Source organism: Corvus kubaryi, unplaced genomic scaffold, assembly GCF_017639235.1.
Source record: "Corvus kubaryi isolate FWS band 111438036 unplaced genomic scaffold, C.kubaryi_AGA036_p1.0 split3-37296, whole genome shotgun sequence".
In the NCBI taxonomy this organism is placed as follows: domain Eukaryota; kingdom Metazoa; phylum Chordata; class Aves; order Passeriformes; family Corvidae; genus Corvus; species Corvus kubaryi.
The window spans coordinates 2,773,486-2,785,530 of NW_024582086.1; the positions used below are offsets into that span (position 1 = coordinate 2,773,486).

General features: G+C 42.3%; 1 protein-coding gene across 2 annotated transcripts in view; it reads left to right on the top strand.

Moving 5' to 3' along the window:
- The window catches only part of SNX30 (sorting nexin family member 30), a 67,805-nt gene that overhangs the window by 36,118 nt on the left and 19,642 nt on the right, over positions 1–12,045 (top strand). The window contains exons 7-8 of one of the 2 annotated variants that reach the window (XM_042015247.1): positions 3,547–3,633; positions 10,076–10,228. In XM_042015247.1, coding sequence (XP_041871181.1) covers positions 3,547–3,633; positions 10,076–10,228 — 240 coding nt within the window. The remainder of the gene's footprint in view (positions 1–3,546; positions 3,634–10,075; positions 10,229–12,045) is intronic. The other variant, XM_042015249.1, reaches the window with a different exon arrangement.

Below are 12,045 nucleotides of genomic sequence, written 5' to 3' on the forward strand. Positions count from 1 at the left end.
TGAGGACTACCTGTGAGATGAAAGTCTGTTTGGGTCTTTTAGAGCACATCTTTTGCACAGGGTGCTTGATGGACGGTAAGTCTTCAGGTACTAGGAGTTCAGTGCAACCTCGATTAGCTTCTTTGCTGCACACTGTACTGCTGGTGTAGGTATGGGAACATGATCAATAGAGCAGTCTGTAGCTGGCTGAATGGCCCTCAGGTAAGAACTGCCGGATTATCGTCACTGTTCCGAGATGAAGAGGCCTTGATGTCTTCAGGAGCATGGTTGTAGCTGAGGGCAAGAGCCGAACTGCACGTATGGAGGCAAAGCCCAATAGTTCTGGTTGAACAGAATATTAGCTGGTTTGAGGGAAGCCTAGTCTCTGGGTTTATTTGAAAGATTTGCAGAACGGGGCAGAAGCTGGTGTTGTGGCCTTGAGTTAAAACATGTGCTTGAAGCGTCCAGGAGAGACCTTTTCCAAATTACTCACTCTGCTCAGCACTTGTTAGGCCACAAATGTGTTCAGTTTTTATCCCTGCTGCACAAAAAAATATGTGGACATGTGGAAAAGCTGAATAGAGTCCGGAAAAGAACCACAAAGACGGTCAAGGGACTGAGAAGCCTGCTGTGTGAGGAAAGGCTGGGAGAGCTGGGTATGTTCAACCTTGAGGGAAGGCTTATCTTATCACCATGTACCAGTATTTAAGGATTGACTACAAATATGACGGAAGCTCCCTTTTCACAAGGAGACCCTTGGAAAAACAGGGATAATCAGTGCATATTATTCTTGGGGACATTTTTGTTGAACACGAGGAGAATTTTCACAAGAGAACAATCAACCTTTGGAATTATGTCCCCAGGGAAGTGGTAGATTCCCCAACACTGGACATATTTAAGATCCAGCTGGACAGGATCCATATTGTCTAGAGTGTGCTTTTGCCAAGAAAGGTTGGACGAGATAATCGTTGAGGTCTCTTCCATGGTTTCCATGACATGGCACGGTTATGTCTCCATTCCTGGTGCAGTAGGGCCCATGTCAGCAAACATGTGGTACCCCATTTGCTGATGTACACTGGCATTGCCCAGGTAGGCATGTGCAGAGGACAAACTCTCCTATACATTATTCAGTGCAGGTATTAGGATGTTATACGACTTCTGTATGCTTAACATTGCTGGAAAGGCTTATCAAATGATGTGATCCTCAGGGATGTCCTTGGACATTATTTTTAATGCGTGTTCAAAGCAAGCACCACATTAATAGTTAACTGTGTCTTTAGGGGCATGAGTAACTAGAGATCCTTTTGTGACATTTAGTCACAGTAGGAAGCTGTGGTGTGCAAATAGGATCAAAATTGAAATTTGAGATAGGAGGCTGATAGCAAACTGAAGCTGTGTATAGGCCAAGGTAGAACCTTTCAACTAAATACAAAATGGAGAAGGAACTGTGTTGTTGAAACCAAGCTAAGTCTTCAGTGTTCAGACACCACTGGTTTAGTTCTGACCTGAAATAACTGAGGTGTGCTGGTTGAGTTTTTTCTGTTTGGTGTTTGTTTTCTTCCAACTTTTAAAAAAATTTTTATCTCTCTAAGTGAGACCTTAACTAGTATTGCATGGTCTGTGGTAATTTCGAGGATATTTGATGCAGAGCTTTTCATAGTTGCTGCTAAAGCATCAAGGCATCGATCTGGAACTGAGAGGAGATTCCCTGGAGGTGCCAGAGGAAAATACGGGACAAGTGGAAGGGAGGGCAATATTCTTCCCATCACTTACAAGTCAGCCATTACTGGATACTTAAAACTGTATTCACAAGCTCATTGTTAATAGTCCACAGTAGGTGGACTTGAGCACTTCAGGGGAATTAAGACACCTGTTCTTTGAATCCAGTTTGCCAATAACTGTTAATCATTGGCTAGTCCTGGTATAGATTCAGCTTCCTGCCCTAACTCCAGGCTTCTAAAGGCAAAATGCAACTGCTGGAGACAGTTGTTTTTCACAGAAGAAATTTCAGTTGGCTGAGGTTCAAGAGGCAGTGCAAACTAGAAATACCTATTAAATCTCTCAGACTTTAGTTGCATTGGTAACCTCAATCACTTAAAGGCCATCCCACATAGTTGCATAGATTCCAAAAAGAACGGGGGGATGTTGTGTTTGTCAAACAAACACAACCAATGGCATGCTTGCTTATGGGACAAAAGAGAGAGTTAAGCTGTTGAAGGTGAACTTTTCAGGTTTGCCCTTTTTTATTGACTAATCTAATAGCAGCTTTGTGGATCAGGTGCCATTCCCATTTATCGTGGATTGAAGTTTATAAGACTGTTGATGGCAACATCTCTAGTCTAGAGCAACTGAACTGTTGACCTTCTCTTGGCTTAAGAAGGAGGAGGGGAAACGATGATGATCAGTAGATATGGGACTTTTATGTCCTCAGTTAGATCTAGGCTGGACTGGCTGTTAGAGCTCTGAGGAGCTACTCTTTTAAAAACATAATTCTGTAGGCAGCAGTGCACATGACTAGTCCTGTGTTACTAGCCTTGTCTGGAACTGTTAAAATGACTAGTTATCACTTCATGTCCTAATGGGGCAATTCCTTCTAGGTGGCAGAAGGGAAGACTCAAAGCCAAGTTAGCTGCAAGAGAATTTCAGATTTACAGTGAGTGTTGGCTGACTTCCCTCTGAGCATTTTTAATAATTACTTTGCATCAATTGAGTAATTAAAAAATACTAGTTGTTTCTTTGTGAAACCTGAACAGGTAAGTTTCCTGCTCTTACAGACACAAAACTGCTTATGTTTTAGTAAGACATTCTTATAAAGACTAATTCCTGTGATTGTTTTCAAATTGTAAGACTGTGGTATAACCTTAGTGAAGCTCTTTGTGGATGTAGTAGAAGCCAAGGGTAGCATCTTTGGCTGTCTGTTTTGTGAATACTCTGTCAAGAAAATGTTTACTGCTTGAGAAGCTCTCTCAGGCAGTCCAATGCTTTCATGTAAATTGTGCTTTTCATAATTTTCTTTTTTTTTTTAATTAAACCAACAACCAAACCCTGCAAACTGATCTAAAATAAAGGCTTACTTTAACACCAGGACGTGACAGCTTGCTTTAAAGGATTCTGAAGAGTCTTTGCAAGTGAAAAGGGAGCTGTAATACCTTCTGTGGTGGTATTCCTGTTTCTTAGCCAATGCTGTTGTCTGTCTGCTGCTTGAGGATATCAGAAACTTTACATTAGTCCTTGTCAGCTTTGATGCTTTTGTTTATATCCTTTTCATGGCAATAATAGGTCAACTGATGAATTAAATTTACGTAGTCAGGGTTATATTAATGGTTTCATGACAGCGTCCAGGTTGTCCAAATGTTGAATTTTATCTGACCCTGCCAGCTATTGGAGAGCAAGTGCTCTTTGTTATTAAAAGCTACTCCCTGAATGCTGTAAAATAGAACAAAGTAAATCTGAAAGTCTGACTTTGGGCTGAATTGGCACTGAAGATATGTCACTTTAGTGTTTCTTGCAGGCTGGGGGAAGGAACAAGAGGATCCCTTTCACAGCTGTCTTTTCTCTTGCCCATAGAATGTATTGAAGAAGAGAGACCAAGTTCAAGCCGAGTATGAAGCAAAACTGGAAGCAGTAGCCTTGAAAAGAGAAGATCGTCCAAAGGTTAGCACTTAAAATTGCTCTACAAAATTAGTTTGCACTTACACTAATTCCTGAGAAGAATGGGGAAGCAGAACTTGCTTTTTTCTGGGTCTTGTGTTTTCTTTGCAGTATAAGCAGTTTCGGGCAGAACAGAAATTTGTTGTTGGTAAGCTGGTGTGAAATAAAGACCCAAGTATGGGTATATGTAACTTGTCTAGCAACTTCTGTACTAGTGATCTTCCACAGTTCAGAGCAGGATGACTCTAACACTTCAAAAACAGCCAGCAGGCAGTTGGACTGTGCAGTGATAGGGACTGAAGCAGTGCTAGAACAGTCCCTGGTGACTCAGCAGGATGTCAGCTAGCTGAGTTAAGGTCCTATCCCTGGCACTGTGGAGCTGTATTGTGGCAGGACACCAGTTTTGGCTGTGGAATACTCCATATTTTGCCCTTTCTGCTAGGGAGGTCTACCTGTGTGATGCTGAACAGAGATGGCATGTGTCACTGGGTGACAGGTTTTGGCTGGGCTCCATGCAAAGGCAAAGCTGTGAACTGACATGCTGCCACCTGCTTCTGCATGAAACAGAGTGCAAGAGCCTTTTCTTAAATCACTGCACCTCTAATGATGATGGCAACAGGGTTTGTTCCCTTCCTCTTCTTGGAGGTTTTTGGTTCCCCTTTTATTTGTGTTAATAATTAATGGATGGCTTTCCAGTGTTATGGCTACTGTACAATAAGGTTCACTGTACAGGAGGTTCACATAATATTTTGAACCTGAGAAGCTGAAGAGAACAAGAGCATAGAAATGCAAAAGTGTTTTTCTGATATTTTGTGTATAATGAGCTACAAATAGTGGTGTACTAGGTATTTTGTGGTGCTCTTGTATTTGGGTCTACTGCCTGCCCCTCTGCTCTCTGGTGTGGTATGTACTCTAGTTCCTCAGTGTAGCTTTGAATAAACAGGTATTCTAACAGTTGTATCTGGGATGGACAGAACTAAATCTAGCACATCCAGCAAGCCAGTTGAGGTTTTTAGGCATTTGATTTTACCAAGATCTTGATGCAATGAAACTGATGAATTTTGCTGATCTCTCACCTGTTAAAAGGCGTTTGGATCTCATATTTCAGTGGGATTATTGTGTAAAGTATAGCATTTAAATCTTGCAAATTTTTTGAATACTTACATCTCCTCGCCAGAGTATAAGCATATTTTTTGGCAACTCCTTGTACCTTTTTGTAACAAAACTAGTTTGTGTCATTTACAAGATGAAGTTGAACAAACTGTATAGAACTCCTTGCATGTTCACAAAATACTATCTCTGGGGTTTTCAGAACCTTTCCAGCTGGAGCTGTACCTCAGAGCTGTGCCTAGCAGCATATCTTACATTCATTGAGGTCTCCCAACTATGACTTGCAGGAAGCTAAAAGCAGGCAGAGGGTCATGTGCTGCAGTTGTGGGATGGCATTTGTGTGCCTTGTGGCATATTTACTGATTTGGTAGAAATTATGTAAAAAGACCCCAAACAAAACCTTAAGAGAACAAAGGCCTATGTTTAGATCATGAAAGGAAGGCCTAGCACTACTTGATCTCTCACTGGAGGGCATTCTGGGCCTCCTGTGCACATACCCAGCCTGGGATCACAGAGCTCACCAGGCCATTAGATTGTTCTGGCAGTGAGATCATCTGCTTAGAGCTCAGGCCTATGAATGCAGAATGCTTGTAGGGCTACTGTGACTGTCTGTCAGCAGGTACTGCTCAGAGTGCTGAAGCTTACACAAAAGCAATGCGGGTGGTGTTTACCAATAGCAGCATGGTGTTCATGTGGAGTCTGCAGCCTTTCAGTTTCTAACGAGTGCAGTGGTGAAATGCCTCTCACCCATTTCTGACCCATGCTGGAGCTGATTTTGCAATAATCCAACCAGCACACTGAGGGTGTGGTTTCATTTTGGTGAGATGAAGTTGGCTTCTGATGACCTGTTTTATTCTCTCTTCCTCAAGGCTTTGAAGTGTGGTGATCTATGGGAACAGTAAACATGGCAGTGCAGAACTTGAAGTAGAAGGTGGCCATATATATTTACAGGGAAAAAAAAAAGCCTCGTAACAGATAACTGTTTCCCAAGAACTAGGAAGGTAGAAGTATCATATGCAAAGACTAGTTGTCTAATTAATGCTGGATTTTTTCTGCTTTGGGACCATTTATTACTTGGTAATGATGATATAGAGGAGTTTTAAAGTGGACACACCATCTGTAACTGACCACACTAAATTACAGATGTTAGGCAAGCTTAGCTTTTTAAGGGAACAGAATCAGCATGAAAAGGATTAAATGTACATGCAGAACTTCTTACCATATATATACAATTTTATGCTCAGTTCTTCCTTGCATATACATCTCTTATCAGTTGAAAGTGACTCATTAAAATAGTCCTGGGCCGTTTAAGAGTGTGTTAGAGTTTGAACCAGTTGTCACTTTGGTTTTGTGGCTTGAGGGGCTTTTAAGCTATAAGGTAGCTGAGAGCAGATACCAGTAAGGAAGTAGCAACTTCCCCCCAAATCCAATCTACTTTCTTCCTGGTTCTTAGTTGCTAGCTAATATTTAGCATCTCCACTTGTAAAAGCAGATAAAAGCATCAGCATAGATGTTTCAATTTAGGCCCAAATTTGATGATAAACATGTAATATCTCTGTGCATTGACTTTGCACTGATATAAAGTGCTTAAAAGCTCTTAATTAACTTAAAATTTTGTCTTAACTACTGAGTTGTTGTAGTGGTTTGGCCCAAAATACTCATTACTGTTTATCTTCTGTGAGATAAGAATTAGGAGAAACGCAAAGCAGGCATCAAACTTGAAAGAATATAAAGAAATTTATTAACAGACCTAAAAGAAGGAAAAAAAGAATTATACCGCCTTCAGAACTCTCCTCCTCCCCCCACCTTCCTCCCTTCTCCCACTGACAATGTGAAAAGACAACCCATAAGATGTTCAGTCTGTTTACCACTTCCATAATAACCTTGTTCAGTCCGTTTAGAAAGAGAAGTCTCTTCTTGCTCATGCTATGAAAACATTATCACAACGAGACAGCCGCCCACTTCCAAATATTGTTCAGTCCGTTTAGGAAGAGGAGTCTCTCTGCTCGCATGTGAGTCCCTTCCCCCGACTTGCAGCTTTTCCCGCAACTGCTTTCGAGGGTCCACTCTTGAAGTTTTTTGGGATACAATTTTAAGGTTGAGCCGTTCAGAAACAAAAAACAGAGGCCCTTCTCCTTCCCTGGGGGCAAAGGGTCTTCATCATCTTCATCGTTAGGACTATCTCTGGGAGCATCTCTAGGGACTGAGGTTTTCTCCTTTCCCATTTGGAGCAAAAGTCCTCATCTGGTTCATCTCTAGGGACTGAGGTTTTCTCCTTTCCTGTTTGGAGCAAAAGTCCTCATCTGGTTCATCTCTCCCTGTCCAAACTTCTCATGAAATTACAGCTGCGTCAGCATCTGCCTATCTCAGCGCAGGTGCTTTTGCTTACGAGTTGAACACTCCACCCCCCATATCTTCATGGAATTACAACAGGATACTCCGATATATCATAGCTTCACAACAGAATTTCAGCTTTAAGCATCTCCTCTCTCTCTTCCCTCAGGTTTTCAGCTCTTCACAGCAGTAAAAAGGGTTAATCTCACCTCGGCCTTGCAGCTTTGCAGCTGGAATGTTGAATTTTTCTCAGCGCAGTGGAGAGGGGGGAGAGCCGAGCCGCTCCGGCTGCCCACGGCAAGGCAGTGGGGGGGGTTCCACGGCTGGAACAGATCCATCGGCTCCAGGATGGCCGTGGCCCGGCCCGGCCTGGCCCAAGCAGGGCCTGGCCGGGCCCGCTGGCCCCCACACGGGGCCCGCAGCCACCTGTCCCAGCGCCGGAAACGAGAGAGAGCTTGGGGGGGAGGGGGTTTGTCTATTCTTAAGTGTGGATCACAGAGGTGATCACAACTTTAAGTGGCTTAGAGAATTGTCCATATTCAAACTGGCCAGCTGATAGGTTCTATCAGGTCCCAGAGGAAACTGTAAGCACCCCTTAGCAAGGACATCCCTTCCGGGACTATGCCTGCTAGCCCATGACAGTTGTAAATTACCTTGTAGGAAGCTGCAGTTTTGTAAGGAAAGGCATTTGCACTTCTAAATAGTACTGCAGCATGTGCAGATACAGCTTTCATGATGCCTCTGGAGACGTAGTTGGAGTTAGTTGTTGTTGTTCCTTAATGAGAGCACATGTGATGCATCTGCTGATCACTGAGTTATCCCTGTAACTCTAAACTCATACCGCCCTCTCAGCCTGACCAGCCAGAGAACTTGCTGTGAGAAAGAACAGATTTTTGTATAGCTTCCTTGTGGTTTCAGATCCTGGCAGAAGAAGCAGGAAGCTGATGAGTGCTTAGAAGCTAAGTTAATTGGATTTGGAAATCTTACATGGTTTTGCTTCCAGACTTCATAAATATTTCTCTTGATAGCCTAGCCTTTCCCATTAAGGTAGCAGAGTACTTCTGATGCAAGGCATACATGCCTAGAGGGGAGCATCCCCTAAACCTTCCAGTCACTGTCTTGGTCGTTCTTGTCTGAAGCCTATGAGGGAACTTCATCTGGAGTTGTAGCAGAGTGAATTCTGTAGCTGTAAGTACAGTGCTCAGACATAGCAGGGGAAAAGAGTATCTACTGAACCTCCAAGCTGCCTGTAGTGTAAATTCAGTTGTGTGAATAAAGGGGAACTCAAAACCCATGAGTATGAAGAGCTCCTGCATCTCGAACAGGTTGGTATATTGGAGAACAGATGTAAGACCTTCTCTGAGTAATACTTCAGTGATCAGCCCTAATCCAGGTCCTGGACAAGAAACACAGTTGGTGTATTTCTGCCTAAATTGAGTACCTTGCCGAACTGCAAGATAGGAGCACACATCTAACTTCCTGTAGCTGTCCGTGGAAAGCTTCTTATCTAGTCTGTTCATCCTCTTCCTTCTTTCATGCCCCTCAGAGAGAAATGGAATTCTTCGATACAGCTCACATGGGAACTGTTTGTGTCTTTAGGGCTACACATATTACCTTTTCATTTTTCAATGTATACCTGAAAAAGCCATGATGTTTTAACACCTATGTTTATTGCAAGATTTAGAACCTGGTAAAGGTATACAGGAACCTGTATAATGCATGGTCCATTACTGAGCATAGAAACAAGATCTCAGTGCTTCCTTTATTGTGCTGGTGCCACTTAAGAGAAGAAACAAACACCACAGAAACTATACAGAGGTAACTGGGCAGCAGTGAATTATGCATCCTCTGAGAGGGACTTTGCCCTGGCTATGGATTATGAGGAAAACTGGGCTGATTTAAGGACGGCTGTTGGTGCCACATGTTCAATTTACTGAAATCAAATATGAGGGGAGCCACCACAAAGTTCTTCAAATGTTCTTCATTCTGCATTTTGCCTTTGTGCAGGTCACAGCTTCCAGAGCAAAAGTTCACTTCTTGCTTTGGTACCGGGATTCAGGAGTTTCCTCTTCTGAGGTCGTGGGCTTAGTCTACGTGTCCTTACAGGATTCCTGTATGTGGACCATGCAGCAATGAGAAGGGAGAGAAAGGAGTTTGGCTTTCCTGCTTGAGGAAACACTTGTAAATTATTCCTGTATCTGCTTGGTAGTATACATTATATTAGTTAAAACATAAACAAAGAACACCAACTTAGTTGGTCTAAAGTGTATGTACCTTGAGCCAGTGACTACTGTCAAAAATCCATTTAAATCTCTACCTCAGCTTGCTCAGTGGGCTGTCCTTCAAGATGTCATTCATTGCTTTTACATGGTAATGTGTCCAGTGTTGAGCCTAAAGGTTCATGAGCCCATCCCATAGTGATGATCACAAGTGCTCTGCAGTTAAATTTTGTTCAGGAGGCCTGTAAGGTTCAAAGTGGAAGCTGGAAACTGAGGATTTAGAAATTTTATTCTGCAGCTATCAATACTGAGATCTCTTATTCAGCTTTTTTGATAAACCTAAATGTTTGTTGTTATGTACATGCTGGTGTAAATCAGGAAATTCCTACTGCAGCTGTAAATGGGAAGGAGGAAAGTTTGCTGTGGAGCAAAGCTGCTCAGTTTGAGCACTAGGAACTGAGCCTCGGTACCAGCACTTACACCAAATGGTTTTCCTGTGCCTTTAGCAAATGCTTCCTCCATCTGCCTCTATATCAGGCATGGAGATGGACAAGCACAAGCATTCACCACCTCAAACAGCAAAGAGCAAATGAAGCAATCTCATATCCTCTCTAGTTCAGAACTGTGGCTTTTTCCCTGCAACCATAGGTGAGTTGATTCAGGATAACTGTTGGATTGTGAACTTAACCCTGTCTTCTGTAATTTTGCTCAGTAAGGTTTGAGCTAATTCAGCAATCTAGCACTCTTAGTGACAGTTTTAATCTTCATTTCTTTTGCTGCAGGTACCCACAGATGTTGAGAAATGTCAAGACCGAGTAGAATGTTTCAATGCTGACCTGAAAGCAGATATGGAGAGATGGCAGAACAACAAAAGACAAGACTTTAGGCAGCTACTCATGGGCATGGCAGATAAAAACATCCAGTACTACGAGAAGGTATGTGTCACCGTTGGAACACTGGTAGGAGTAAAGTAGTTTGTTTTCCTCTGAAGTGGTGATAATTCCTCAGGAAATCTTCACACTGTCTTGAAGACAAGAATATTAGACATCTAAAGCTGCTCTTTGTCAACAACTGATGAGTTGCAAGTCATGCTCAAGTGATCTCTGTGAGACTAGTGGACTTTTGCAAACACTCTAACAGCATTTTATCATGTATGCTTGTCTGTTTTGCACTCTTGAATTGAACAAATTACCGAGCAGCAGCAGTGGTGGTGAAAAAAACCCCAGAATTGCGTATTTTAGTAAACTTACCAGAGTAGAAAAATCTCTTGATTCTGCCTTTTCTGAATCAAACTATGTGAGTTAATGCAAGTCCACGGACTCATATATAGATTACACCTGTTACATATAAATTATTCTGATCTCTGTCCCTTTGTGCATAGTTCTGTCCCTTGTGTACTAGTCCTGAAAATACCCAACCTTTGCCCTCTTTCAGTTGGTGCATGTGTACCTGAGGTTTGGTGTCAGATTTTTTTATTTTTAATTAAAAGGACCTTGACATTTAACTGCATATGCTTCCAGTCTAGTTTTCCATCGTGCTAGAGAAGTGCAGCCCAATGAGGTGGTTGATACCATAGGATCACAGAATGGTTTGGAAGGGACCTTAGAAGTCATCTAAGTTTCAACCTCCTGCCAGAGGCAGGGATGCCTTTCACTAGAGTAGGTGGTTCAGAGCCCCATCCAGCATGAACCTAAAACACTTCCAGAGATGGAGCTTCCACAGCTTCTCTGGGCAAGCTATTCCAGTGTTTCCTCATCCTAATAGTAAAGAATTCCTTCCTAATTATCTAATCTAAACCTGCCCTCTTCCAGTTTAAAGCAATTGTCCCTTGTCTTATCACCACAAGCCCTTGTAAAAAGTCCTCCTTCAGCTGTCTCATAAGCCCCATTTAGGTATATTAAATATTAAACACTACTAGAACTACTATGCTTATGCACAGCCTAGTAAACATACTTCATCTTGTCTGTTCATTTTTCTACATCTACTTTATAAGCTGTTCCCTGTGCTAGGTTACCTCTCTGTGTAATATTAGTATGCAGTACCCTTTCCCCTTCCAATGTCTGTCTTGTTCATAACTACTCACACAGAACTTCCTTCATCCTGGTCTCTCTTCTAAGGCTGCTGTGGAGGGGGATGTTAGAGACTCCACTGAACATCCAGCAGTGCCTCTGCAATTGATAGTTAGATCTGTACACTGTACATTAGTTTTGCTTTTAGCAAGGAAGCTTTTTTGGTAAGAAAGTGTCCAGTCACTTCAGGGTACACACCTAGAAGTACTCTATTTATCTGCAGTACAGTCAGCAAAGTTAGAAGGAAGACGTCTGTCAACAGTGACTTGTTGATATAAGAGCTGCTGATGAGTTTGCCCATTTTCAGCATTTAATAATTTGGATTCCACAGTCGTTATTTGCCCAGTTTTTACTTCTGGGCTCTATGTGTTTGAAAGACACAGTACAAGTACTGTAGTAGTAAGTGTATGTGTCCAGGAAAATGACTCCAAAGCCCAGGGTGGATTTCTAATAACCCAGAAGCTACACTCCACTTACAGTTTACTATATCAAGCACTACCAGTTTTTCTGGAGTCAAGTCCCAGAGTTGTACTGGAATACACTGTGTCTCAAAACTAACTTCCCGAAAGGCGTGTTTTCTCTCAAATACGTTTGCTGGAGATAGTCTGTAATAGCTGCCATTTTGTCCAAATCAGTGTTCACCCACAGTCACACCACAAAGATGTAAATTTCTACTCAAAACA